The sequence below is a fragment of the Sinocyclocheilus grahami genome, unplaced genomic scaffold (genome assembly GCF_001515645.1).
Source record: "Sinocyclocheilus grahami isolate Dianchi unplaced genomic scaffold, SAMN03320097.WGS_v1.1 scaffold240.1, whole genome shotgun sequence".
Taxonomy (NCBI): Eukaryota; Metazoa; Chordata; class Actinopteri; order Cypriniformes; family Cyprinidae; genus Sinocyclocheilus; species Sinocyclocheilus grahami.
The window spans coordinates 885,209-911,336 of record NW_015505419.1 but is presented as its reverse complement, the minus strand read 5'-3'; the positions used below and the strand labels follow the sequence as shown (position 1 = coordinate 911,336).

General features: G+C 37.1%; 1 protein-coding gene across 3 annotated transcripts; it reads right to left on the bottom strand.

Moving 5' to 3' along the window:
- Positions 1 to 121: 121 nt before the first annotated feature.
- Positions 122 to 26,000, bottom strand: rtn3 (reticulon 3). Of its 3 annotated transcripts, XM_016289076.1 has the most exons (9): positions 25,717 to 26,000; positions 21,267 to 21,311; positions 15,029 to 17,980; positions 9,295 to 9,502; positions 5,892 to 6,030; positions 5,509 to 5,578; positions 5,323 to 5,369; positions 2,572 to 2,630; positions 122 to 2,402 (listed from the first exon to the last, which is right to left on the bottom strand). In XM_016289076.1, exons 1-9 carry the CDS (start codon positions 25,802 to 25,804, stop codon positions 2,354 to 2,356), a joined length of 3,657 nt encoding a protein of 1,218 aa, XP_016144562.1. In that variant the 5' UTR covers positions 25,805 to 26,000; the 3' UTR covers positions 122 to 2,353. The 3 variants fall into 3 exon arrangements, with proteins under 3 accessions (XP_016144562.1, XP_016144563.1, XP_016144564.1); XM_016289077.1 differs by lacking the exon at positions 15,029 to 17,980; XM_016289078.1 differs by lacking the exons at positions 15,029 to 17,980; positions 21,267 to 21,311.
- Positions 26,001 to 26,128: the final 128 nt, after the last annotated feature.

Below are 26,128 nucleotides of genomic sequence, written 5' to 3'. Positions count from 1 at the left end.
AATTATTGTCAGTGTTAAAAGCAGCTGCTTAATATTTTTGTGTATTTTTAGTCACTTTTGATCTAGTTAATGTACCCTTTTATGCTATTCATTTAAAAAACAAAAAACCAAGCACTACAAATGCTTTTGGCATTTTTATTAAGTTCACTTTGACATCATTACAGGGACCACAAGTTTTCCTGTTTGCATCCAAAAGCGCCCACATATTAATTTAATTCAAAACTAACAAACTGAATGTAGATGTTAGCCATCACATCTAGTCTTCAAGAGTCCAAAGCAAAAAGAATGTGATCTCCGTCAACCCTTCTCAGAGAGAAACACAGGAAAGAAGAAACAGCAAACATGCCAAGGTACTAGGATTAAGTAAAAAAACAAAAAAACAAAACCCAAATATTAAACTGAACCTCAGAAGAGAAGAAAACGGATAATAAGACGAAGAACCTAAACAGAGAGGTTTGCATCTATTAAAAAAATGAGTTATATAGTCATAATTTACCCTTAAACGCAAAGAAAACAATGTGTTAATGCAAACTGTCAGAGCTTGACCTGTTCTTCGAAAGCAACACCGCACATGTGATCTCAACTGTAGAACATGCTAGTTAAGCAACACAATGACAAGACACTTCCATCTGAATCTGATCATGTGTGTGAACATGCATATGACACAAAAAGGGTGAGAGAGAGAGAGAGAGAGAGAAAAAAAATCATGTACAGCAAATCAAAGTATATTAGAAAGGGACAATAATCACAGAACAAACTTAAAATGTGATGGAACGTGTTAGTGTTAAACCTTCAATTTTCCAATTTGGACATGCTTCCAACTGCATCAGCTGGAATGTTAAGTGAACAATGCAATAAAACCATCAGGAGCTGACAGACTATGCAGTAACAAAAGCAACAATATGACTGTAACTTGATATATGGTGGATAATCCATTTATCACGTCGTAACTGTGCGCATAAATGCATTCGAGTAGTTTTTGCGCGGACTGACGCTGCTTTTAAAACACAGCGGCCCAACCTGAAGCTATTTTTACTATGCTACCCTTCCCTTTCAGAAATAAACTCACCCTTGTAGTATCCTAAAAGCCAACAGTGTTTACAGTGGGGTTTCGACTTTCAAGAAAAAACAGTGTTACCACATGTGATTAGTAAGTGTAATTATCCAGCTTAAATAATCGTTCTTTGCAGCCTTTTTAAATATTTATACCTCTTCAGTGCCCAAGGTGGTAAACGATGCCCCAAAATGCTGACCAAAAAAAAAAAAAAAAAAAACGGGCTTACTTTTCTAAATGACATGAATTATGGGCACTGGCCCCGTTTCAACAAAAATCGATGACTTGTGGGGCCAACATCACATCAAGCAGAAAGTTATTGCCTTTCTCTCCTATATTCTGGTGCTCTGATGATCCTATACATAAAACTCAATCTTAAGGTTATTCATATTTATTGTTACGAAGCCAATGTCAGACAGGGGACATAAAGCAGCCATCCTAATCGAGATATAATATAATAACTATTATTTGAAGAGTAATAACAATAACATTTACATGTGAACTCCACTCAGATGACTGAGTGCGCGAGAGGTGCGAAAGAGACAAATATAAGAGCTGTATATTGTTTTTTTTTTAATATAAAAAGCAACACTAACTACTTCACAGCAAAGAGCCTGTTGTAATCGAACTATATATACATACACAAAATTAAAAATTGCGCCAATAACAGGAAGGAGAGTGAACTAGACCGAATTATCACTGCTGGTAGCGTCCCGATCCATTCTGACTGATCAAAACGTGCAAGTCTAGAAATGTTCAGTGCATTTCAGACGAATACGTACACATTTTTCGAAGCACAAAGAGGGGGGAAAAGTATGTTTCATAAAGTTCTCTCTTTTGAAAAAAAATGTTCCCCAGCAGTTTTCAGTGAAATGTAATTTTTTTTAAAGTACAGACATTTGATTTTGAGTCAAACACCTGTCTTTATTCATTGCTACAGCACCACCCAACCCAACACTCAAAACCAAGTCATAGGTTCAGTCTAGTTCACAAATCCTTCCGTGCACTGGCCTTCAAAATGGGCATCCAGTAGCATTACATCACTTCCTGTGTTGAAAAACACCAGCTCCTGGAGCCCCAAGCTTCTTTTCCTAATGCTCATTAATAAGCTGCAGAGTTAACATTGAATAACAAGAAGCTTTTTAGATTTTACATACTAGCTGGTTCAGTGCAGATCATGGTTGTTTTAAGGTGTGGGGTTAAACGGGAAGAGAGGGGAAGGGGCGGGGCTTAGTATAAGGGGAGGCAGCTAAAGATAGAAGGATGGTAAATATGGTAACGAGGGATCGGAGAGGAGGATCATTCTGCTTTACAGCGCTTCATGGCTCCTGGGAGTTTCTCTTGTAGCCTGAAGGAGAAAAAAAATGAGACAAATGCCCATTAGGTGGCAATGTTACTATGTGGCATCAAGGTCTCACTAATTGGCTGCCATTTCCAACACTCAGTTCTTTATGGATAAATAGCAGGCACAGATGGAATACATTTTTACTGTATTACTCTACTCATAGTATACTCACTTGGCAATTGTAGTGTTGACTTGAGTGCGTGCAATGCCAATGTAACGGTCAATCTGGGTCTGTGGAAAGAGCAAAGAGAGCTTGCATCATAAGAAACAATGATTGTAATATCACTGTGTTTTGAAATGTGAATATTTATTGTATTAAATCACAGCCTTTAACAAGTTTAATAATCACATTAGGTTGTATTGCGATTTCTGTTTTTCTGTCTACAAATTTAAGACCGCATGAAATTGTAATGAAAGTTTTCTTATACCATTAAAAATATATTTAATATAATATATTAAATTGGACTTTAAGAACCTGCAGGGACTCTCTAACTATACAGAATATTTATTGAGGCCACTTTTGTGGATATAAATATATATTGGTGGAAAACAGCCTGAACATCGACAAACAAACATCTCTTTTTCCATTTACTTTAACGTGATGTACTAAAATAACTAAAAATGAGAAAAATAAAAACTATGGACTTTTTTTTTTTAAATGACAAGAACTTACTAAAACTAACTAAAAAGAGCAAGAAAATTGATAAAATATCAAAATAGAAACTAATTCAAAATATTGATAAAAACTAGCATAGTAAAGCTAGAGAGTTGTGGCTTTAATTTTCTCACTGTAAAGATATTAAAAACTGGGTTACTGCAGTTTTGAGGTCAGTGCATAGTGTTCTGCGCCATGGAAATTAAAGAGACGGTTCAGAGTTTTGTGGCACCATTATGGATGCATCATTATAGCCATACATTAGTGCTGTATTTAATTTGTGAAAACTGCATCAGGCACCCATGAACAAATCACAGTTACATAAGAATTTAGGACTTGACAAATGCTTTAAGTAAAGATTATGACAAGTCTTCAGTAAGGGCTTACATAAGACCCCTCTGGTGTAATAATCATACATAATGATTACTATTCACTCTGAGTGGGCCGCCTGCTCTCAAACACTAACTGCATTTGAGCATGTGTCATCCATCATAAGACGCTTTTTTTTTAGGGATGCACCGATATGAAAATTTTGGCCGATACCGATAACCGATTATTCTTTATTTTTGAAAGCCGATAACCGATATGTTGGCCGATAAATCTATATCCAAATTGTTATATACTTTTTGAGAGCCTGATTACAAAAAAGGTCTCATCATTAAAAGCCACATCCCAAACACTTCAACATAAGCAGCCTAGTTTGAACGGTGTACGTTTTAAAAATATTTTTACTCTCCCATTACCAAATTTAGTCATAAAAAAGTCTTACAAATAAATAAAATAATGCATAAATAATGCAAACAAGTCACTGGACATCATTACACGTGTAAACATTCCCAATCATAGTTATTAATGTTGTGCACTGCTGTTTGGGCTGCGTGTGCTGAGCTAAAGATGATCACTGGTAAACTGAAGCGCTCTTTTAACTTTACCAAACGCATTCTATATGAGATACATCAGATATACATCAAATAAACACAATATTACAATGTACAATTGCACAAAAGGCTGCAAACGAACAGCGCGCATCTGAAGTGTCTCTGAAGGAAATAATGCATTATTTATCGGCTTTAAGATATCGGCCAAATTTTCTTATCAGGCCGATACCGATAACAGAAAAAATGAGCCGATATGGGCCGATACCGATATGGTGGCCGATATATCGTGCATCCCTATTTTTTTTTATTAAAAGCAACTCTTTATAAGCGTTTTAAAATCTTGTACTTGTTATGAATGTAGCGAAACTATTTTCTATGGACAAGTTTCCTCTTTGTCATTAAAGATCATGAGTAACAAGAGCAACCTGTAATACTTGTTAACATGATATAGTTGATTGCTAATACATTAGCCACGTGAATACAACATTTGCTTTTCTATCCCTCACCCTGCTTAGGCAGAGCTAAATTAGTTACTACGGAAAATATTTTATTATAATTATTAGATTACTGTTAAAAGGTTTGGGGTCAGTAAGATTTTAATAATTCTTTCAGCAAGGATGCATTAAATTGATCAAAAGCGGCAGTAAAGACATGTATAATGTTACAAATGATTTCTATGTTCTATTTTATTTTATTTATCTATTCATCAAAGAATCCTGACAAAAATGTACCACAGTTTATGTAAAGAACATCAAGCATTGATAAAAAAAAGTTTCTTGAGCAGCAAATCAGCATATTAGAATGATTTCTGAAGGATCATGTGACACTAAAGACTGAAGTAATGATGCTGAAAATTCAGCTTTGCCATCATAGGAATAAACTTCATTTTAAAATATATTCAAACAGAAAACAGTTATTTTAAATTATAATAACACTTCACAATATTACTGTTTTTAATGCATTTACTACTTACAATAAATTAAGCCTTGGCTAGCATATGAGATTTAAAAAAAAATATTTAAAAATCTTACCGACCCCAAACTGGGAGAGTATTATTATTATTATTATTAGGACCCCCACATTAAATGCTTTTTTGGAGCACATTCAGCTTTGCCATCATAGGAATAAACTTCATTTTAAAATATATTCAAACAGAAAACAGTTATTTTAAATTATAATAACACTTCACAATATTACTGTTTTTAATGCATTTACTACTTACAATAAATTAAGCCTTGGCTAGCATATGAGATTTAAAAAAAAAATATTTAAAAATCTTACCGACCCCAAACTGGGAGAGTATTATTATTATTATTATTAGGACCCCCACATTAAATGCTTTTTTGGAGCACACCGTGCATAGTTTGCAACTGAAAGATCTAGATCTAACCTTGTTTTTCTCATAGATGGGCGGTACACTGAAGAGCAGGATGTCGGCTGGAAAAGAAAACATTGAAATGTGGATTCATTCTCAATTGGTCAGCCTATAACTAAATATGAAGCAATTTTGTTCCCCACAAATCAAAAATTCCCCTCAAATTTAAGTGCGATGCTAAAAGTGGAACATTCGGCCTACCGAGGATGAGGATAGTGATGCCATTGAAGACCGCTCCAACATATGTCATCAGCCACATAACCACTGCCAGCTGAAATCAGAAGGTAATGTGGGTCAAACAAACAGAAAGCCAGAGAGCAAAATTATTTTAATGAATTCTGAAGTAAATGCAATGCTTTAATAAAAATCTTACAGCTAATATAGCAAGAAATAACTGCTCCTTGTTGCCTCTTGTCATTTCTGGAGTCACTATAAACTTAAACTTTATTGAATATATATATTTTTGTATGTACTGGAGAAAGTCATGCACGTTTTGACCAAGTAGATCAATAAATTCTGAAAGAAATTAATTTTTTGGTAAACTATCTCTTTAAATCATAGCATTTATAATTGCTGGCACTGACCTTGAGGGAATCCACCAGATCCTGGACCAGAAAGAGGCGGCTCATCTGCTTGAGCACACGGTTGACCTGGGTGAGACAGGCGTCCACGTGCTTACGGAAGGTCTCGGGGGGCACGGTGACATCTTTCTCCATCAGAGCCCTGTCACAGGAACATGGGTCAACCCAATTAGCCCTGCCACTGAATACCCACACACTGCACCAACACTTACTAACACAGACCCTAACATTAAAAGAGCCAAATGGACCTATAATGTTAAAGGTGAAGCGTGAAATGCATATACATATACACACACACATATATATATATATATATACACATACATATATATATATATTAGTGCAGTCAAACGATTAATCGCGATTAATCACATCCAAAATTAAAGTTTTTGTTTACGTAATATATGTGTACTGTGTATATATAAATACAAACACAGAGTACATATTTTGAAAATATTTACAAGTATATTTATATTCATATAATTTATATTATATATAAATAGTGCTGGTCGCTGAGGGAATACATCAACTTCGTGCTGTGGATCGCCGGATCGGCTTTCACCGTGGATGAATCGGAGTCCAGCCCGTGGTCATCACATGTGGTTGCCACAAGCCAGCTGGACGCTCCTTCGTCGAATCCGCCGGCCACCGCTCACTCAAGGCTGCCATGTGTGATGCTGTGTTTCGTTGTGAAAGTGAAACTACTTTGTTTGGTCTTCCAAAAGAGGAGACGACTAGAAACCAGTGGTTAAGTTGTATTTACAACACTGTTCCAGAACAGTTCAACCCAAATATTCAGATGTGTGCAGCACATTTTTGGAGGACTGTTTCCTGATCCTGGTAGAGTAGACTACAATACCAGCTGTTCTGACTCACAGACTGTAAGTAAGTTTTTTTATATTTAAAGAATTTGCCACTGATGATTCAAACGCGAGTTTGAGCAGTGTAGCGCTTATTGTTGGTCATTTCTCCGATCGCAAATGCAGACATGGTTTTATGTTTACGTGGCGTTATGCAACGCAAAGCGTAAAAATACAGTACAAGTCATTATGTCCCCACTGGATGCAACAAATGCCTCGTTTGTAATGGGTTTGTCTCGTCGCGCTGGACACATGGAAACCATAGACTGTATGATGGAAACACAGTATGGTAGGGGCGTAACATTTCTGTCACACGCTTGAGGTATTCGGCCAATCACAATGCACTGGATAGCTGGCCAATCATAGCACACCTCGCTTTTCAGACCGATGAGCTTTGTAAAAATCGACGCGTTTCAGAAAGGCGGGGCATAGAGGAGAAACAATAATGTATAGTATGTGGAAAATAATGTGTTTTTTTTTTACCTTAAACCGCATAAACATTTCATTACACCAAATACACAAAATAATGTTCTTTTTAGCAACATCATTTGACCCCTTTAATATATAAACATAGCATATTTTTCTTAAATAAGTGCATGCATATGTATTTATATATACACATAATAAATATATAAAAGTACACACACACATATTATGTGAACAAAAACCTTTATTTTGGATGCGAATAATTGTTTGACAGCACTAATTTATATATTAGATTTTAATTATAATAAATAATTATATTAATACCTGAAACTGAAGTGAAAAGATAATATTACAAATTTTGACATTTTCTAAACATTTAAATTGCACACAAGACAGTTTTTCTAGCTAGTTTTTAAAGCTAAAATTATTTAAACTGCAAAAAATGATTGTGATTTTAACAGTAAACGACTAAAAATGCTACAGTAAAACCTGTTAATTGGTTAACAGTAAGTTTTCATACTATATACGGTGAATAACTGTAATTACATTTAATGTAACTTTACAGTAAAATACTGTTAAAATTACAGTTTTTGGAAGGGAGTCTTTATATAACTTACAGTGAATAAACAAATTGACACTCCCAGAATTCCCTGCATGACACCTAATTTTTAATGTTTTTTGTTGAAATAACGGTTTCTTAGTTTTTTCTTATCAGTTGTGTACATTAGGATTTTATCTTACATCTAATGTTGTTAAATTAATGTTCATTGCAATATTTCAGTATCATGTGCGTCACCATGATGGTGTTTAGTATATTTTGGGCCAGATTTACTAACAGCTTGCACCGGCTTTACTAACGTTTGCGCTCGTCAAATTACTGGTATTTGCGCCATTATTTAATGCCCAAAAAATGTTTAATGTCTTAAACCAGGCGGTAATTTGCGCTGCTCTTGGTAGATTGCGCTGGTCATTATGGAAATTATCTGGTTGTGTCCGTGTTCTTTATTGTGTGCATTTGTCAGTAAATCACATGCAGAATTTCCCCCTCCCATCGGCACTTTTATGGAATTGCGCTCTAACGCCAATTTGCCCGGTTTAGTAAATCTGGCATTATTTTCTCAAATATCTACTTTACAGTGAGTTTATTGACAGGACACAGACAGACAGGCAGGCCAAAAAGACAAGGCTCTTACTTGAAGGGATGTCCATCGCTGGACTTCTGCACAGCATAATAAATAATTATATTAATACCTGAAACTGAAGTGAAAAGATAATATTACAAATTTTGACATTTTCTAAACATTTAAATTGCACACAAGACAGTTTTTCTAGCTAGTTTTTAAAGCTAAAATTATTTAAACTGCAAAAAATGATTGTGATTTTAACAGTAAACGACTAAAAATGCTACAGTAAAACCTGTTAATTGGTTAACAGTAAGTTTTCATACTATATACGGTGAATAACTGTAATTACATTTAATGTAACTTTACAGTAAAATACTGTTAAAATTACAGTTTTTGGAAGGGAGTCTTTATATAACTTACAGTGAATAAACAAATTGACACTCCCAGAATTCCCTGCATGACACCTAATTTTTAATGTTTTTTGTTGAAATAACGGTTTCTTAGTTTTTTCTTATCAGTTGTGTACATTAGGATTTTATCTTACATCTAATGTTGTTAAATTAATGTTCATTGCAATATTTCAGTATCATGTGCGTCACCATGATGGTGTTTAGTATATTTTGGGCCAGATTTACTAACAGCTTGCACCGGCTTTACTAACGTTTGCGCTCGTCAAATTACTGGTATTTGCGCCATTATTTAATGCCCAAAAAATGTTTAATGTCTTAAACCAGGCGGTAATTTGCGCTGCTCTTGGTAGATTGCGCTGGTCATTATGGAAATTATCTGGTTGTGTCCGTGTTCTTTATTGTGTGCATTTGTCAGTAAATCACATGCAGAATTTCCCCCTCCCATCGGCACTTTTATGGAATTGCGCTCTAACGCCAATTTGCCCGGTTTAGTAAATCTGGCATTATTTTCTCAAATATCTACTTTACAGTGAGTTTATTGACAGGACACAGACAGACAGGCAGGCCAAAAAGACAAGGCTCTTACTTGAAGGGATGTCCATCGCTGGACTTCTGCACAGCCTGGATGACAGATTTGTAGATGCGGAAAGAGATGGTGACACAGAGCAGGGCCAGCAGCAGGTAGGAGACCACGCTGATCACGCTAAACGCTGCCAGAGAAAGCAGCAACAGCAGCGACACGCCAAACACCACACCTGACTTCTTAGGGTCCCGCCAGTGCACCAGGTCATTCACTGCACGACAGAGAGAGCATGTGAAAACCGTGTGCGTGGCGTGGTTCGATGAACGTATAGAAACAGTGACAAAAAAAGAATGAATTGTTGAACTGGTGCAAAACACTTTAAATCCCGAGCCTGCAGCAGTAAAAGGCAGCAACACATTATTTTAATGGGTTCTCTTTTTGTACCTGAACTGCAAAATCATTAGGTCTCTCAAATAATATAGAGCTCATATTTTCCATACGGTTGCAGTTACGTAATGCAGTTTTCGAGTGGCTGGTGATGTGGTGTGAAAGGAACCTTTTAAAGAAGCCTTACATAAAAGGCACTCTTCACGTGGAGCGATGCCTTGAGGGGGTTCGGCTCTGTGTTTCCATTCCTCAGGAAATCACGGACATATGGTCTATGGGGGAAGACGGTGGTATTCAAAACATCTAATTTCATAAGGAGGTTGCACAATTTTGGACCCTACAAGAACAGAATAATACACCCATATATATTTTCCTGGCAAAGTCTTATTAGAGGAGGAATTCCTTGTAACACAAGACCATACACGTGCAAGCGCTGGCTGGTTGAAAACACAACCACGTCTTCCACTGTTACTATGTTTGGTCTGTCAGCTTTAACATATCACCTCAAGAACAGATATGGCGTTCACACTCCAGGAGACTGTAAATGCATTCATGCATTCAATTCAAGCAATACATGGTCAGGTACAGCTTTTCCCCTTAAGTTTTCAGAGAACTTTTAAACTCTGAAATGCACGAATCACTAAATAATAAATTTTTATTAAATATACTGATTTAATATCTGTTCAACAGGGCATATAAAATTTAATTTTTGCATGATTTTAATTGGTGAATACAACCAAGGTCAAGGTCACTAAGGTGGGAGAGGCCAAAATAAGTAAATAAATAAATATAATTAGGGTTAAAAAATTTGGGGTTGTATAATTTTTTTATATGTCTTTCAAAAATAATGTTTTTTTTTTTTTTTTTTTAAAGAAGACTCACCAAGGCTGCATTCATTTGAAGAAAAATACAGTAAGAACAGTAATATTGTGAAATATTATTTCAATTTAAAAGAACTTTTCTATTTTAATATATTTAAAAAATGTAATTTATTACTGTGATGAGCTTTCAGCAGCTATTACTCTAATCTTCAGTGTCACATGATCTTTTAGAAATCAAATCATCCCCAAACATTTCATCTTATAAAAAATATATGTTGAAAATGTTCTGTTTAATATTTCTGTGGAAAATTATTATTATTATTTTTTATAAATAGAAAGTTCAAAAGAACAGCTTTTATTTGAAATAGAAATCATTTGTAACATTGTCATTACTGCCACTTTGATCAATTTAATTTAACGAAAACGGAAAGTATTAATTTCCTTTAAATAAAAATCTTATTGGCCCCCAATTCATTTGAACAGTAGTGTACCTACTGGTTCTCACAACAGAAAAAAAATGCCTGCATGTCATGTCCCAAGACATGCTTCAAAAAAATGTCATGGGACACCAAAGTCACAAACAGACAGGCATACTTAATTTTTTTTAATAATAATAATAATTGTGAAAAAATATAGAATTTAAAATTTTTTTTATTTGGAACTCTATATGAGCTCCGGTCAGCTGAATGCTATATTTTAAGAGAGGAAGTGGTTAAAAAGTGAAAAACAAGAATAACTGTTCTTGAGCAACCAGAGGAAAAAAGATTGTTTACAACAACAGTCAACGTGACATAACTACAGCACAATGGTGTGTGGCAAATGATTCAGAGCCTGAGAGAGCCCCATTGTTTTTGTCCACTCTCACAGCTCGGAGGCTAAAACGCTAAGTGCATGTGAGGGGTTTCCTTCTTGCTCACTGCAGGGGTCTGAATTCCTCCCAGCATGCTTTGCTAGTGCCCACGGGGAGGCAGCCTAGGCTGAGAACAGTTATTCGTTATCATTCCCTCCCTCCCTCGCTGGCGTTAGTGGACCCAGATACAACAGCATGTCCCAGTGGCTGCTGAGCCGCAGTGGCCTCTTTTAGTTCTCACAGAGCTGGGCTCTTAAAGGTACATACACCATCTAATGCATTGGTGCGAAACCGTGTAAGAGTCCACGTGTGTGTGAATCATTTAAGAGTCATGCATGAAATCACCCATCCCACCCAAGTACAAGAAGCTCAGCTAAAAATTCCAGTTTTTCCTCGTCACAGTGAGAGCTCATTTGTATGTTGAGAAACGAACAACGTGAGCCAATTTTCATGCAATGAAACCCTAATGAGGTCAGTTATTTAAAGGCTTTTGGCCATATTTATACACTATGGTCTGTTTCAGCGTGCTTCAAATGTTTGCACTTGCTTCTCATCAAGTCTCAAGTGAAATTAAACTACTACATTTTACAAGGCAGACCAATTGGAAAAATTCTAATGCCTAATATGAATATTTATTTGTAGCTTCATAAGAACAGTAATATTGTGAAATATTATTTCAATTTAAAAGAACTTTTCTATTTTAATATATTTAAAAAATGTAATTTATTACTGTGATGAGCTTTCAGCAGCTATTACTCTAATCTTCAGTGTCACATGATCTTTTAGAAATCAAATCATCCCCAAACATTTCATCTTATAAAAAATATATGTTGAAAATGTTCTGTTTAATATTTCTGTGGAAAATTATTATTATTATTTTTTATAAATAGAAAGTTCAAAAGAACAGCTTTTATTTGAAATAGAAATCATTTGTAACATTGTCATTACTGCCACTTTGATCAATTTAATTTAACGAAAACGGAAAGTATTAATTTCCTTTAAATAAAAATCTTATTGGCCCCCAATTCATTTGAACAGTAGTGTACCTACTGGTTCTCACAACAGAAAAAAAATGCCTGCATGTCATGTCCCAAGACATGCTTCAAAAAAATGTCATGGGACAACAAAGTCACAAACAGACAGGCATACTTAAAAAAAAATTTAATAATAATAATTGTGAAAAAATATAGAATTTAAATTTTTTTTTATTTGGAACTCTATATGAGCTCCGGTCAGCTGAATGCTATATTTTAAGAGAGGAAGTGGTTAAAAAGTGAAAAACAAGAATAACTGTTCTTGAGCAAACAGAGGAAAAAAGATTGTTTACAACAACAGTCAACGTGACATAACTACAGCACAATGGTGTGTGGCAAATGATTCAGAGCCTGAGAGAGCCCCATTGTTTTTGTCCACTCTCACAGCTCGGAGGCTAAAACGCTAAGTGCATGTGAGGGGTTTCCTTCTTGCTCACTGCAGGGGTCTGAATTCCTCCCAGCATGCTTTGCTAGTGCCCACGGGGAGGCAGCCTAGGCTGAGAACAGTTATTCGTTATCATTCCCTCCCTCCCTCGCTGGCGTTAGTGGACCCAGATACAACAGCATGTCCCAGTGGCTGCTGAGCCGCAGTGGCCTCTTTTAGTTCTCACAGAGCTGGGCTCTTAAAGGTACATACACCATCTAATGCATTGGTGCGAAACCGTGTAAGAGTCCACGTGTGTGTGAATCATTTAAGAGTCATGCATGAAATCACCCATCCCACCCAAGTACAAGAAGCTCAGCTAAAAATTCCAGTTTTTCCTCGTCACAGTGAGAGCTCATTTGTATGTTGAGAAACGAACAACGTGAGCCAATTTTCATGCAATGAAACCCTAATGAGGTCAGTTATTTAAAGGCTTTTGGCCATATTTATACACTATGGTCTGTTTCAGCGTGCTTCAAATGTTTGCACTTGCTTCTCATCAAGTCTCAAGTGAAATTAAACTACTACATTTTACAAGGCAGACCAATTGGAAAAATTCTAATGCCTAATATGAATATTTATTTGTAGCTTCATATTCATATAAATAAACAATTGAGTGCAGCTATTAGCCAAACCTATGCTAGAGTTCACACAACCACATGCTATTATCTACAGCTCTGACAAACCCAAGTGGAAACTACCACACCCATTAAAACAAACTTTCACACCACTGGAAAGCTCTCAGTCAGCTGTATTTAGATGACTGACAGCTAAAATACCAAGTTGCAAACGTTGTTTAAAAATAAATAAATCTCACCCACAGTTAACAACTCAAGCAGACTGAAAAGTGAGACAAAGAATATGCTCTAGATCTATTAAATAACCCACTTACTCTGTTACAGCTATATATGGCATCTGGCACAATAAATGAATTACTGTCTATATGAATTGGCAACACTTTACAGTAAGGTTGAATTCATTAACATCAGTTACTTTTACTTAATGTAAATTTCTACAGATACTAATATAGTTAACATCTCAAATGCATATAAATGAACAACAAAAGAATTTATAACAATATAGTATATTCATAAAATACCATTAACCTGTATTAATACATTTGGTAAAAAAAAAAGTTGTATATGATTCCTGATGCCTGATTTGAACTATTAGTTTTTAATACGGAAACTGATGCTTCACAATTATAAAATTATCTGTGAATAACTAATTGTGAGAAGCAAATTTATTCTCCATTAACTTTGATCACAACAGGATCCTTCACAGGAGTCCAAAGTTCAAACCTCAACATTAAAGTAATTGAGGGAAATATTCTCAGCTTGTTTTGGAATTTTAGAATACAAAAAAAAATAAAAAATAAAAATAAAAACACAATATAGGCTATTTATTTAATTGAAATGAATAATTGTGCTGATAATGAATAATCACAGTAATCATGTAGCCTTAATAAAACCCTGAATATACATTATTAAGGAAGTGTCTGCTAAGAGCATAATTGTAGACATCGTAACAGTCATTCATGGTAAATGAAGGCACGCAGAAAATGTATACGCTTTAGATAATGAGTCAGGCTTTGGATCGTTCTCTCTGCATATGTGTGAAACAACTGAGTTTTACGGAGCAATGTGTGACAAGGGGCGGGGGTAAAATTTATAAGACTATATATAATACTTAAAATCATATTTTGAGAATGCATAAGAATCTATTTATAATTAGTAAACAGCTAAAAGATTGAGTTCATCACTTTCTCTCGTGTCACACCAGATGAGTGTACACCTAAAACAATAGCCTACTAACTGCCAAATGGAAGATAATGCTACTCATGTTAAACGACACATTTATCCTGACTTCCTGAAGAAGGTTACATAAAAAGATGAAACCTGAGACAAGACATGAACTGTACCATCTGACTTCAAGGGTTTGCATGCAGCCATCCTGCAGGAATGTTTATACAGGTACTTATCACTTTTAATATTGTACCATCATGTTTTTAAGGTCATGGGACATGTCTTAGAAAAAAAATACAACAGTACATTTAATAAAGATTACCTCACAACAAACAAGACATTTAGAATCTCCATAAGGCTATTGTAATAGCTTGAGAATGTTTAGTTATTGACATTTTTCAGAAGCATTCTTATAGGTTAGAGTTGAGTAAATTAAAGTGGAGTTATAAAGTAAAAGAGGTAAGTAAGGTCTAGTAACTGGGCATACTATGCGTGCAGGGTTAGCAGGCTACTTGCCCAGAAGAAAGACATGTTACCTGTAAGATGGGTTAGTATTGCCATCAAGACATGCTCTGCAAGGTGGTAGGCCTCTGCAACCCAAATGTCGAATGCCTCTACCTCTTTGGGAAGTAAGGCATCAGGCTGATACTCGTTTTGAAGAGTGTGAGAAGATGAGGTCTCAGGTCTAGGTGTAGGAAGTGCAGCGTTATCATGCTTTAGGACAGTCTTCATAGTGGGAATATCCTTGTCTTCGTCCTCTTGGCTGCTACCAAGCTCTTTCAAAGCAGAAATTGTGAGGCGCTCCTGCTCCAAGTCCATGATCATAGCTGGAGAGGATTGAGTGGAAGCAGGAGCATCAGATTTGGGATTCTGGTCTATAGCTTTGTGTCCGGGACTGAGGACCTCAGGTTCCTCGTCCTGCTGTGACTTAAGACACTCCCTCATGAACTCCACGAAGCTGTCAGTCGCTGCTGTTACTGAACATTCTGCTTCAAACGTCTCTGTATCACTTAGAGTATCTGGCGAATCTGGTCTATCTAAAAGATCTTTGGTGGGCACAACTCGAGGTTCAGACTTGGTTATCACTGATCCCTCAGTAACCTCATTTTCCACAGGGCCAGAAATATTTTCACTGATTTTGCTAGACTGCTCATTGTGAAAAGAGGGAAATGGTGCAGGTGGGTTCTCTTGAACTGGTGGCTGTCGATCAATGGACTGGACTGGCAACTCCTCCTGTTCCTGCAAGATTGAAGCTTTGATTTCTACTGATGACTTTTGATCTTCTGAATCAACACTTGGCATTTCATTTTGAGGGATTATGGTCTCAATATCATCAGGAATATCAGATGAAGGATCGGGCACAGATTCATAGTCTAGCCTGCATTTGTTGGGTGTCTCATTGAAATCATCAGGAATATGCTCAAATGATTCCGAAACATTGGTATTTTGATTATCTTGAAGACAGCTTGACTTTGAAAACTCTGTTTTCTCACCTTTACTTTCCTTAAAATAAGATGAATTCAGTTGGTCTTTTAAAGCAAGCTCTTCACTGGCGTAATGATCCAGGTAAGTCTCTACATCACTGGGCTCATTTGAGAGGGAACTGATGTCAGGGGGAAGGTCAGAAAGTATTTCTGCGGTCTTGTCTAGGTCTTTATCAAGGGATGACTCTTTAAGGGGTTCAAAGGTCACTAAATTCTGAGACATAAGCTCTTGAGAGTTCTCTGAATTCAGGCCTCCAGAGTCCGGAGAGGACTGGAGAAAAATGCCACTTTCATAATCATCTTCAATCACCTTGTGTTCAGGAGAGTGCTCAGCATCAGAGTCATTTTGATTTGTATGAGAGGAAATGCCATGGTCAGGTTTATGCTCGTCATGTAGAGTTTCCACAAATACTTTTTCTGGGACCTCTGAGTCACGTTGTTCTGGTGACCTTTTGCCGTCACCTTGCAATATCTGACACTTTTCATCCTCCTCCTCCTCTTCCGCTTCCACCTCAAATGGTTCCTCATCATCACTTAAAACTTGTTCCTCGGTTTCAATTACATTAATAATAGGTACCTGTATTGGCTGTTTTTCAGTGGTTGGAACGGTCTCCTCTTCCTTGGGGGTTTTGGTGTAAAGGTCATTGTTTCCCACTGTTGGGATGCTCATAGTTTCCTCAATCACTGTATCATCTGACTCCCCAGAGCTGTCTACCTCTTGGATTTCAGCAGGCTCCAAGTTTCCCTTTGAAATATTGGAATGTTGTGTAGAACTAGGCTCCATCTGTTGGGACACAGGGAGTGATGGAGACTCAAAATCTGCAGGAGGAGCAGGGGAGGAAAGAAGCTCTTGATTGTCAGGGAATATCTGATAGCCTTGAGTGCCCAAATCAGCTTTCTCTTGTTTGTCCCACATGTAGGCTGTTGGTAAAAAGTTCAGGTCAAATTCAGAATCTTCCTCAACACTCTCTTGTTTTGATTGCTTGTTGTCATCACCCTTTGTCTGATTGACGTCATCTGGCACTTTGATGGGACTGTCCATAAACTGATCAGGAACTCTTGCAAAAGGTTCTGGAACTTTTGCTGTATCAACATTGCTTGGTTTCATCACTTTGGATGGGCTTTCTTGCGCCATGGGAGAATAATTTCCCTCTTCAAGATCAGGATCTTCAATGTTGAAATCTGGTGCTGGAGGTAAGTGAGCTCTCATCCAGTCAGCAGTGTCCTCAAAGTCACTTCCACGCCTTTCCTCTCCAAGCACTTCAAAGGGTGATTCTGGAGATTCCTTCTCATTCGACATGGTCCTTTTCTGAAAGGGTGATTCTGGAGATTCCTGCTCATTCGACATGGTCCTTTTCTGAAAGGGTGATTCTGGAGATTCCTGCTCATTCGACATGGTCCTTTTCAGAAAGGGCGATTCTGGAGATTCCTGTTCATTTGACATGGTCCTTTTCTGAAAGGGCGATTCTGGAGATTCCTGCTCATTTGACATGGTCCTTTTCTGAAAGGGCGATTCCTGTTCATTTGACATCGTCCTTTTCTGAAAGGGTGATTCTGGAGATTCCTGCTCATTTGACATTTTCCTTTTCTGAATGGGGAATTCTGAAGATTCCTGCTCATTTGATGTTGTCCTTTTCTGAAAGGACAAGCGGGAGGAAATTCCATGTGATTCAGTTGGGGACTTCTCATAGTGACGCTCTTTAAAATGTGGAAACCCCCCATCACTTCTATCAAAATCATTCTGCTTTGCAGCTAAAGCTTCTAGTGCTTTGATTCTCTCAGACACTGGGGATGTCTTTATAGGGGAGTCCTGCTTTTGAGAACCAAAAGATGAATCAAAAAGCTCCCGTTTCTCTTTGAAGGTACGATCTATGTTGTCAGCAGGTGATCCTGAGGAGTCGATTCCATAAGCAACTGGTGAAAAGGAACTTGACTGAGAAGAAAATCGAAGAGATGTCGCCAAATTATCTGAAGGTTTGTCAGAGCCCAGTACCACTCTTTTGTCTGCATCCATCATGCAGCAAGAAAGAGGAAAAGGAGGGTTGGAAATAAAGATCAAGGCATACTTTACCTTAATTCCAATTTGCTAAAGCAGGGGAACATGCTGAAGCTTAGGCTTGTATAGGATTGTCTTAAATCAAGAATTAAAATTTCAGAGTCAAAGATCCCAACAACTTTAGCAATCAGCAGCTACATTGAAACTTTATGGATCATTCCCCAAGATGCTTAATTTGCTTGCATCCATTTAACTGAAGCTAAAGCGATCATGCACACATTGCATGGTCCCACATATTAATGGATGGAGTTTGATGTCTGCATGCCAGCTTGACAATGTGCTGATACCATTGAGGAATCTCAATGACACACAAAAGGATTCTTAATGGTTTTAATGTATTACTCCTGTAAGGGCAGATTTACACAACTGTTTACTTCAGATGACATCCATAATCAAACACCACCCCCAAAAACAAAGAAACAATTAAAACAGACAAACAAAATGAAGTACTCAATACCCTCAAGACAATTACTAAAGAAATCAATTTGTTAAACAATTAAAGCACTGTTATTGTGGATTCTACTAAAGGGCTGTCTAAACTATGCCTCAACTATCAAACCATCTCAAAAAAGAGAGATGATAAAGAAATCAAATTATGGTGTAGATGACACAATGAGGCCAGAATTATAAGAGCACAGGGAATACAGCAAAGTGAATGCTGGACACATACTGAAAAAGGAAGTTCTGACCACTTTACCATGCAACACAATGGCTGTGTCCAAAAGATGAATAATTCTGCCATCACAGGCACTATGTGGAGGTAGGCAGGCAACAAGGCACATCTAAATACAATGTTTCCATCACATATGCTAAACAATTTTAAATTTAATATTTTCTCCTGACTCTCCTGTAGGGTGATAAAACCAGTTCTGGAGGGACTACAGGTACCCCTGTAACATAAAATAATGAATAAATAAATGATACAGTCATTACACACCTTACCCGCCATGATTTAAAACGCAGCGTAAACATACTGTAAACATTTTGTCAACTTATTTCGCAAGTATGGAGAACAGCGATATATGGACGGATGCTGAAGTGCAGGCACTTGTAGCAAATGTAGCACTGCCAGTTGTCGTTGGAGATTCTTAGTCCTCCTTTCCGTTCTTTCAATCGCTTTACGTATACGTCGACTTTCCATGTCCATTATTGTGAAACCCGCGAGACAACAAAAACACAGCTCCGATCACAGCGTCCTCCATCCTCCTGTTGTTAATGTTGTTCTTCGTTTCCGTTGTTGAACGCCACGCACAAATGACGTCGCTGTCGACCGGCTTACATCATTTCCTAGTACACACTGTCGGTGTGAATGCAACCTTTAAATGGTACTGGGAAATAGTTCGCGCAAAATCGTCCCAGTACTTTAGTACTGTACATTTAGTTCTGGAACTAAAGCGGTGCGAAAGGCCCTTATGACTACCACATTCTAACATCCTAATTATTTTTTCTCTTTACAAACCTGCCACTTCCTGGATTTACTTTAAGATACAATCTTTGAATTTGCATGCTGTATGCTACATTTCTGCTAGTAAAAAAAACATGTGCACTGTAACTGACAGAAACTAGTATTTTCTCAATTCTGTGATTATAGAGTCTACCCAGTAAGAGTAAAGCCTTCTGAAAATAGATCAAATTTATAGGTATATATTTTATATATACCTAAAGTACACGAATATGTAATTTATTGTACTTTACATGTTTCAACTTGAAGACTTTAATCCCTACATCTCTTTAAGATTGTGGTATGGTTAAGTACTCATTGTGCAAACTAAGCAACGCTTTTATGGTGAGTCATTTAAATAGTATATTTTTATGAAAAAATATGCAAAATATCTGAAGACTTCAACACAGTGTGAGGAATTTACTCAAGATCCACTTTATGCTAACACTTCCTATATATAAATTCTACAATGATCAAAATCCTGAAAGTAAATAGACACGAAACAAAAGAACAAACAAACAAAAAGACTGAAATTTGAGGATTTCCTCTTACTCTGTGGTAAAAGACAACATGCAAAATGCATGGAAAAAGCAGGTGAAGAGTCAGCCGCAGCAGTCATGGGGATGTAACCCCAAGCAGCGTCCTGTTGCTAGATCCCTCCCCAGTGGCGCTCTACCTTCAGGACCAGTGCGGTGTTGGGGGTGTAGCTCCAAACACGGTTTGTTGTAGGGGAGGGGGGACATCAAGGACATGAATCCTCAGGGACACCAACCTGATCCATTTTTAGGATTCTGCTCTCGCACAAAGTGAACTTGAACTTCTCTGCTATATTAAAATAAGGTGGCAATCTTGGGATTAAACTGGACCCACAGTAACGCTGACCTAAATCATGTTTTCAGTGGGTATATACTGGAGCCGATTGAATTTCTAGCATCTGTGGGGACTTAGCTTTCCCATTTTTAATCTGTGAACCATGTCAGATGTGGGGTGCCTATGAAATGACAAGGGATACTAATGGTAAATAGGAAGTAGTAGCCACAAATTATTGCCAGGAATGGCTGCGTTCAACTTTTTAGCCCGGGAACCCATATATTACAGGGTATTGTTGGTTTTACAGAGCCAAGTAGAGACCGTGTTAGATCAAATAAGGCATTAGACGACAAGCCACAGAAATTTGGATGATCTCAGTTGAAGAGCATTCATGAAGTGAATCCAAGTTTGAGGATTTCAGAAACTGTTGAAAACAGGAGGGACTTGGCTGTTATTATGGATTCCAACGTGCATGATTGCAAGGGGGTCACCATTAGAAACAGCAAGGGTCTTGTTACAAAACTGGTCAGGGAGGGTAGTTGGACTGGACAGTACACGGTCAAGTGGCATGCACGTGTGAGACTAATTATGAACTTGATTGTTAATGTTTAGGTAAGAGCTTAGTTATCAAGACCATACAGATTGAAGGAGAGGACATTCTGATGATTTTCCACATAAACTGGTTGGGTTCTAGCTTGAGAGATAAGGATCTAATTCTTTAGTAAAACAATCGGTAGCTTCTTTCTGTGTCCTCTGCTTCATTTCCTACTCCTAAAAGGAAGAACTCCAAAAGAAGCCCTTACTGCGAACATCTAGTCTGGTATAGAGGAGGAGAGGGTCACTGGTGAGAGGGATGGAGAGCGTCATAGCAGCAGCCCAGTGGGATAAAGCATACTTAATAGAACAGAGATGACAGAGGAGCATGGAGAGAAAGATAAAAGGTAGAGCAGCAGGCGAGCATCATAAGAGAACTATACACTTGCCTTGAGGAGACTGAATGAGAGATACAGGCGAAGAAAAAAAGGAATCTGAAAAAATAAAATAGGACAGAAGAATGAGAAGAAAAGTCTCAGTATCCTTCTTATACTCTACATTTGAAAGGGGAAAATGTTAGTGAAATGCCCAGCGAAGCACCTTTCACATCTCAAGAATCTAGAAAAGTAAAATTAAAAAAAAATTAAAAAGAGCTGACAGCAAATAACTAACTAAGTGCTTTACTTGACAATGAATAAAGAGAGAGAGAAAAAAAGTCATCATTTACTCAGCCTCATATAGTTCTAAACCTGAGCGATTTTCTTCTGTGGACTACAAAAAAAGTTTGAAGTCCAAACAACATTTTATCTGGTTGACTTTTAATATACAGTACAGAAAAAAATACCTTCTTTTGTGTGATACAGATTTATATCTTATATATTTATATTATATATATATACACAGGAATAACATAAGGGTGAGTAAATAATTACAGAATTTTACTTTTTGGTAATCTTTCCCTTTAATCTACTATTCAAGTAAGTTAGCTACTTATCGATGAGATAATCAACCACTACTGATGGTGTGAGATGCTCTCATCTTTGTAAAGCTATTCCAAAAAACATACCTCAGTCTTTTATGCATGCAGCTTATACTACTTGAAAGACTTTACTGAATACTGTACGGTACTGAAATTCATTTGGAACACTAGTGAAGGCAAAAAAAAAAAAGTTTATGGAAGTTTTTCCTAATTTTTTTGCTGAATTAAATAAAATAAATAAATCAAATTATCAAAATAGCCACAGATGGTATTTAATTGAAAAGGCTCCTAGGACAACTTTATTGTATGAGCATTTAATTATGGTTTTAATTATGACTGGGCTTTAATTAATTGTTAAAGAAAACATATCAAATTATATTTCATTTTATTTTTGTTATAGTTGATTGCTACAAATGAAGAAACTAAATTGCATTTGATTTATCGTTTGAGCATCCATTTTTAGAATTTGATTTAATATTTGACAGTTTGGAACATTTGATTCACCATTTTAAGTTTGTGAGGAAAAAAACTTCCATAAAGCTCATTTTAAAAAACAAACAAAGAAACAAACAAACAAAAGTGACCAGTCACAGTATCTAAAATAAACACTTTTGCTTGTACATTAATAAATATTAACATTATCCTATTTTCATGAGTATTATACACATAACATATACTACCTATTAAAGCACTTTGTTTCTGTACAAACAGAACTAATCATATACACAACATTCTTTTTTGATGAACATGATTCAGCCGCATAGTGTACAATACTTACTCATAACAGTGAAATGGTGGAACTTTCTCATGGAATTTTTAATGATCCCTCCCATACTTTCTGACATCTAACCCTGCAAAGCACCCACATGTTGCATCACTCTGTTATGTAACCTGTTAAGGGAAGCCATTTTCAGCCACACTTCAAAAATTCATGTGATTTGGAAGCAAACAATATTTGCATTCATCCAGAAGCCACTTACAACAGTTGGGTCAATCATCAGGCTGTAGAGGTAACACTAGGCCACCAGAATTGGATTAATCTACTCTGGAATCTCAACAAGAACAGGGAGTGCCAAGAGCGAGAGTGGTGAGAAAGTTAAAGAGAACAGGTTGATCGAGTAATGCAACAGTCTTAAACGGGGTAAGCTCTACTGGTCACAAATAAGGAGTGTACCCCTGCTTCACGGCATTCCTTGCCCAAACCACACCCAAACACTTTTTAATAAGCGACACACCTTGCACCATTGAAGTGGACACCAAAATCCTGACAAATCCACACACCCTCTGTCATCTTGATTGAAGTTTTTCCCCACTTATGAGTCAGCCATATAGAATCTGCTTCACTTTTTGTGACAGCAGCAACCACGTGGTGCAATTATGGCATCACAATCGGATATCCTACCATGGTCGGTTGGTCATGTTTAGCCGGCAAACATTTAATAAGGAAATAAGGTGTAGTAATCCAACATCCAAGGATCTGATAGACAGATACCATCTATTGCAAGGGGTTAAATGCAGTGCACCAAGATGGCTTGTGCTACAGGGCAATGCTTAAAGTGGGACTGGATTGGCCTTTGACTCTGGAAGAGCCATCTCTGTCATGCCAGCAATATCAGCTCTATTCCTGAGGGGACTTAATGATGACACCTAAATCTTTAAGAGTGCTGCCTCAGCCAGCTGCATTGACCTTAGGGATCGTGTGCAGACAGAAGAGGGAGGCCGAGAGAAACTGTTTTCTGACAAAGCAAAAGACAGTATTGATATAGCGAAGATGAAATCGATTTGAATATGATCTCTTGGTCTCATATAGCATGACATTTTAAACAGATTGTTCTGGGTTGAATACAAGTTAAGGTCTACGAAAAACATCTAGTGGTGGCTGACAAAATACTTTTGGAATGTTGACACAAACTATATATGCTTTTGCGTTTTGCTAACTAACATAAGTTAGCAAAATGCAAAAGCATATATATAAAAAAAAAAGTATTAAAGCTGCATGCATAACTCTCTATCTATATATAGTTGATATGTACGTAGCTTTAATTATAATAAGTTGCATTCATTTAAATACACCTGAAAGACTACTTGATCTCATTCAAAATGAACCAGGAAGGACAAAATAAAAAAGTGACTAACCATAACACATGAAATATACAATTTCACTTGTATGTATTTAAATTTGCACCTAAAATCTATTTAAAAAAAATAATAGGCAAGTTATGAATCAACTTCTCATAGTCATATTTTCCACAAGAAACAATGACTTGCAAATAAATGCACTTGCAAATGATGCCTATGAACCACTGCATGCTTCCTCCATAGATTTCCAAATTAAAGATCATAACTGTCAGTTCACAGCTACAAATTCTACTGATGGAGCTTAACCTGAATTTAACACAGAATATTGTATTAAAACACCATTTGGCTAGGTATGGCATCATTTAACACCTTATATTTACATACAGGCTTTTACCATGTGTAACGTGACAATGGCACCCAGACAGGCATCTCAGATTGTGTCTTTGAGGGCCATTGCAGCTAAATTTAACCATCCAGTCCAATATGTCACCTTCACATATGGTGTCTGTGATAGTAAGCCTGTAGGCCAGTCATGTATACATCCTTCCAGCTATATTTGGATTCCGACACCTAACTGAAATCAATGTACCTAAGCTCAAGAGCCAAAAAAGGCATTTGAAGTCATCAAACGATTTTAAAGTGTGCTGAAAATTCAGAGCAGGGTGACATCAGGAGTCTTAACTTCAAGTTCTAATTCTATTAGAATCCCAGACGCCTTAATGAAGCCAAATCAAGGAGGCCAGAAGCGCTCCATATATTGCTGACGACCTAAAAAGCACTGAACCAACATCCCTAGTCAACAAAAAACCATGCTGCATTGTTTTCACAAGGCAAACATATACAGGAACAGAGCAAATGGCAGCTCGTCATTTCAACAGAACCACTGAAAACGTGTAAATATGGGCCAACTTAACTGCATTTATTAGGCCAAGGGTTTGTTTACCATTTCTTACATATATACATAATGTGTGTGTGTGTGTATATATACAGCGAGAACAATTTATTAACAAATCAATCCTTGAATGTACTTGGTTCCGTGACATAATTACGTCACCCTTACTGGACACATTTAAACATCCTAGTAATTCGCAGTCTTTTTTATTTATTTATTAATAAACCAGTTTATTTTAATTTCCTATGTCCCAGTTCAGTATGCTGCAGCCATGATTCAGTTCATAAAAAAACTAACTATTTTAGAGCACAACTATTATGATGCACTAATAATACAATTCATTAAAATCTAATATAAACGATTTCATAATCGATTGTAGACAGCTAGCCTACATGGATTATTCTAGCTCGCTAGCACTGTAGATGGGGTGTGTATGTAGGTTCTTCCTTCGTTTACACCGTCTTCCAGTTTCGGATGCATCTGCAGTGCAGATCATCAGCTGAGCCGCAACATGTGCCCATGGGTTCAAAGGGGTATTAGGTGTCCCCATATTTCTCCGTGGCCTTTTCCTAAAAATAAACGTCAGGTCAAAGCTGTGGATGAGAACACATTCATTCCGAGTTCCAACATCCGCCATGCCATTTCTGCCTGCAAAGTGTAACGCCAAAACCCCTCCTACTATGCCCAAAAGGAGGCGATATGGAAAGTGTACGTGAGAAATAAACAGTGCAAGGCTATTACATAACGCCAGAGAGTCACAGTGCTGGCTTAAAGGCATTTCAAACTTGTTCAAAATCTGGTTTACACTATATAATCTGGTATTGCACTATTCAGTGCGACCTGCCAAATGCGCTTCCATTTGGAACATCAGTAAACTCGCAGTCTAAAACGTCAAAACAAATAGAACCCAATTCAACGGAACCGATGTATTTAGTTCGCGTTCTCTTACCGGAGGAGTCTTTGGACGATGCAGAATGCCCATCGTTTAGGCCTTGTGACGACGAAATCTGAGAAGATTGGGTCATTGGATCGGCCATGTTTGTCGTGTTGTTCTACAGGATCTGTGATTTAGAAGTGTCGCTTGATGTTTGGCTGCTGATTGATACTCTGAACGCTCCAGATTCACCGAGTATTTCCAAGTACAGCAGCGGCGTCACCGAGCCTGCACAAGCACATTAGGTGTGAACCTGCCTGAATGTTGCAGTGGATGGGGGCGGTGGAAGACAAATAGGGCGGTTATTATTATTTTTCTTTCTGTTAATACATATGTGTACTATTTGTACGCGGTCCAGCTGCAATTGCTTTGGCAATACAAATGTATAATTTTTGTCATGCCAATAAAGCACTCTTAAATTGAAATT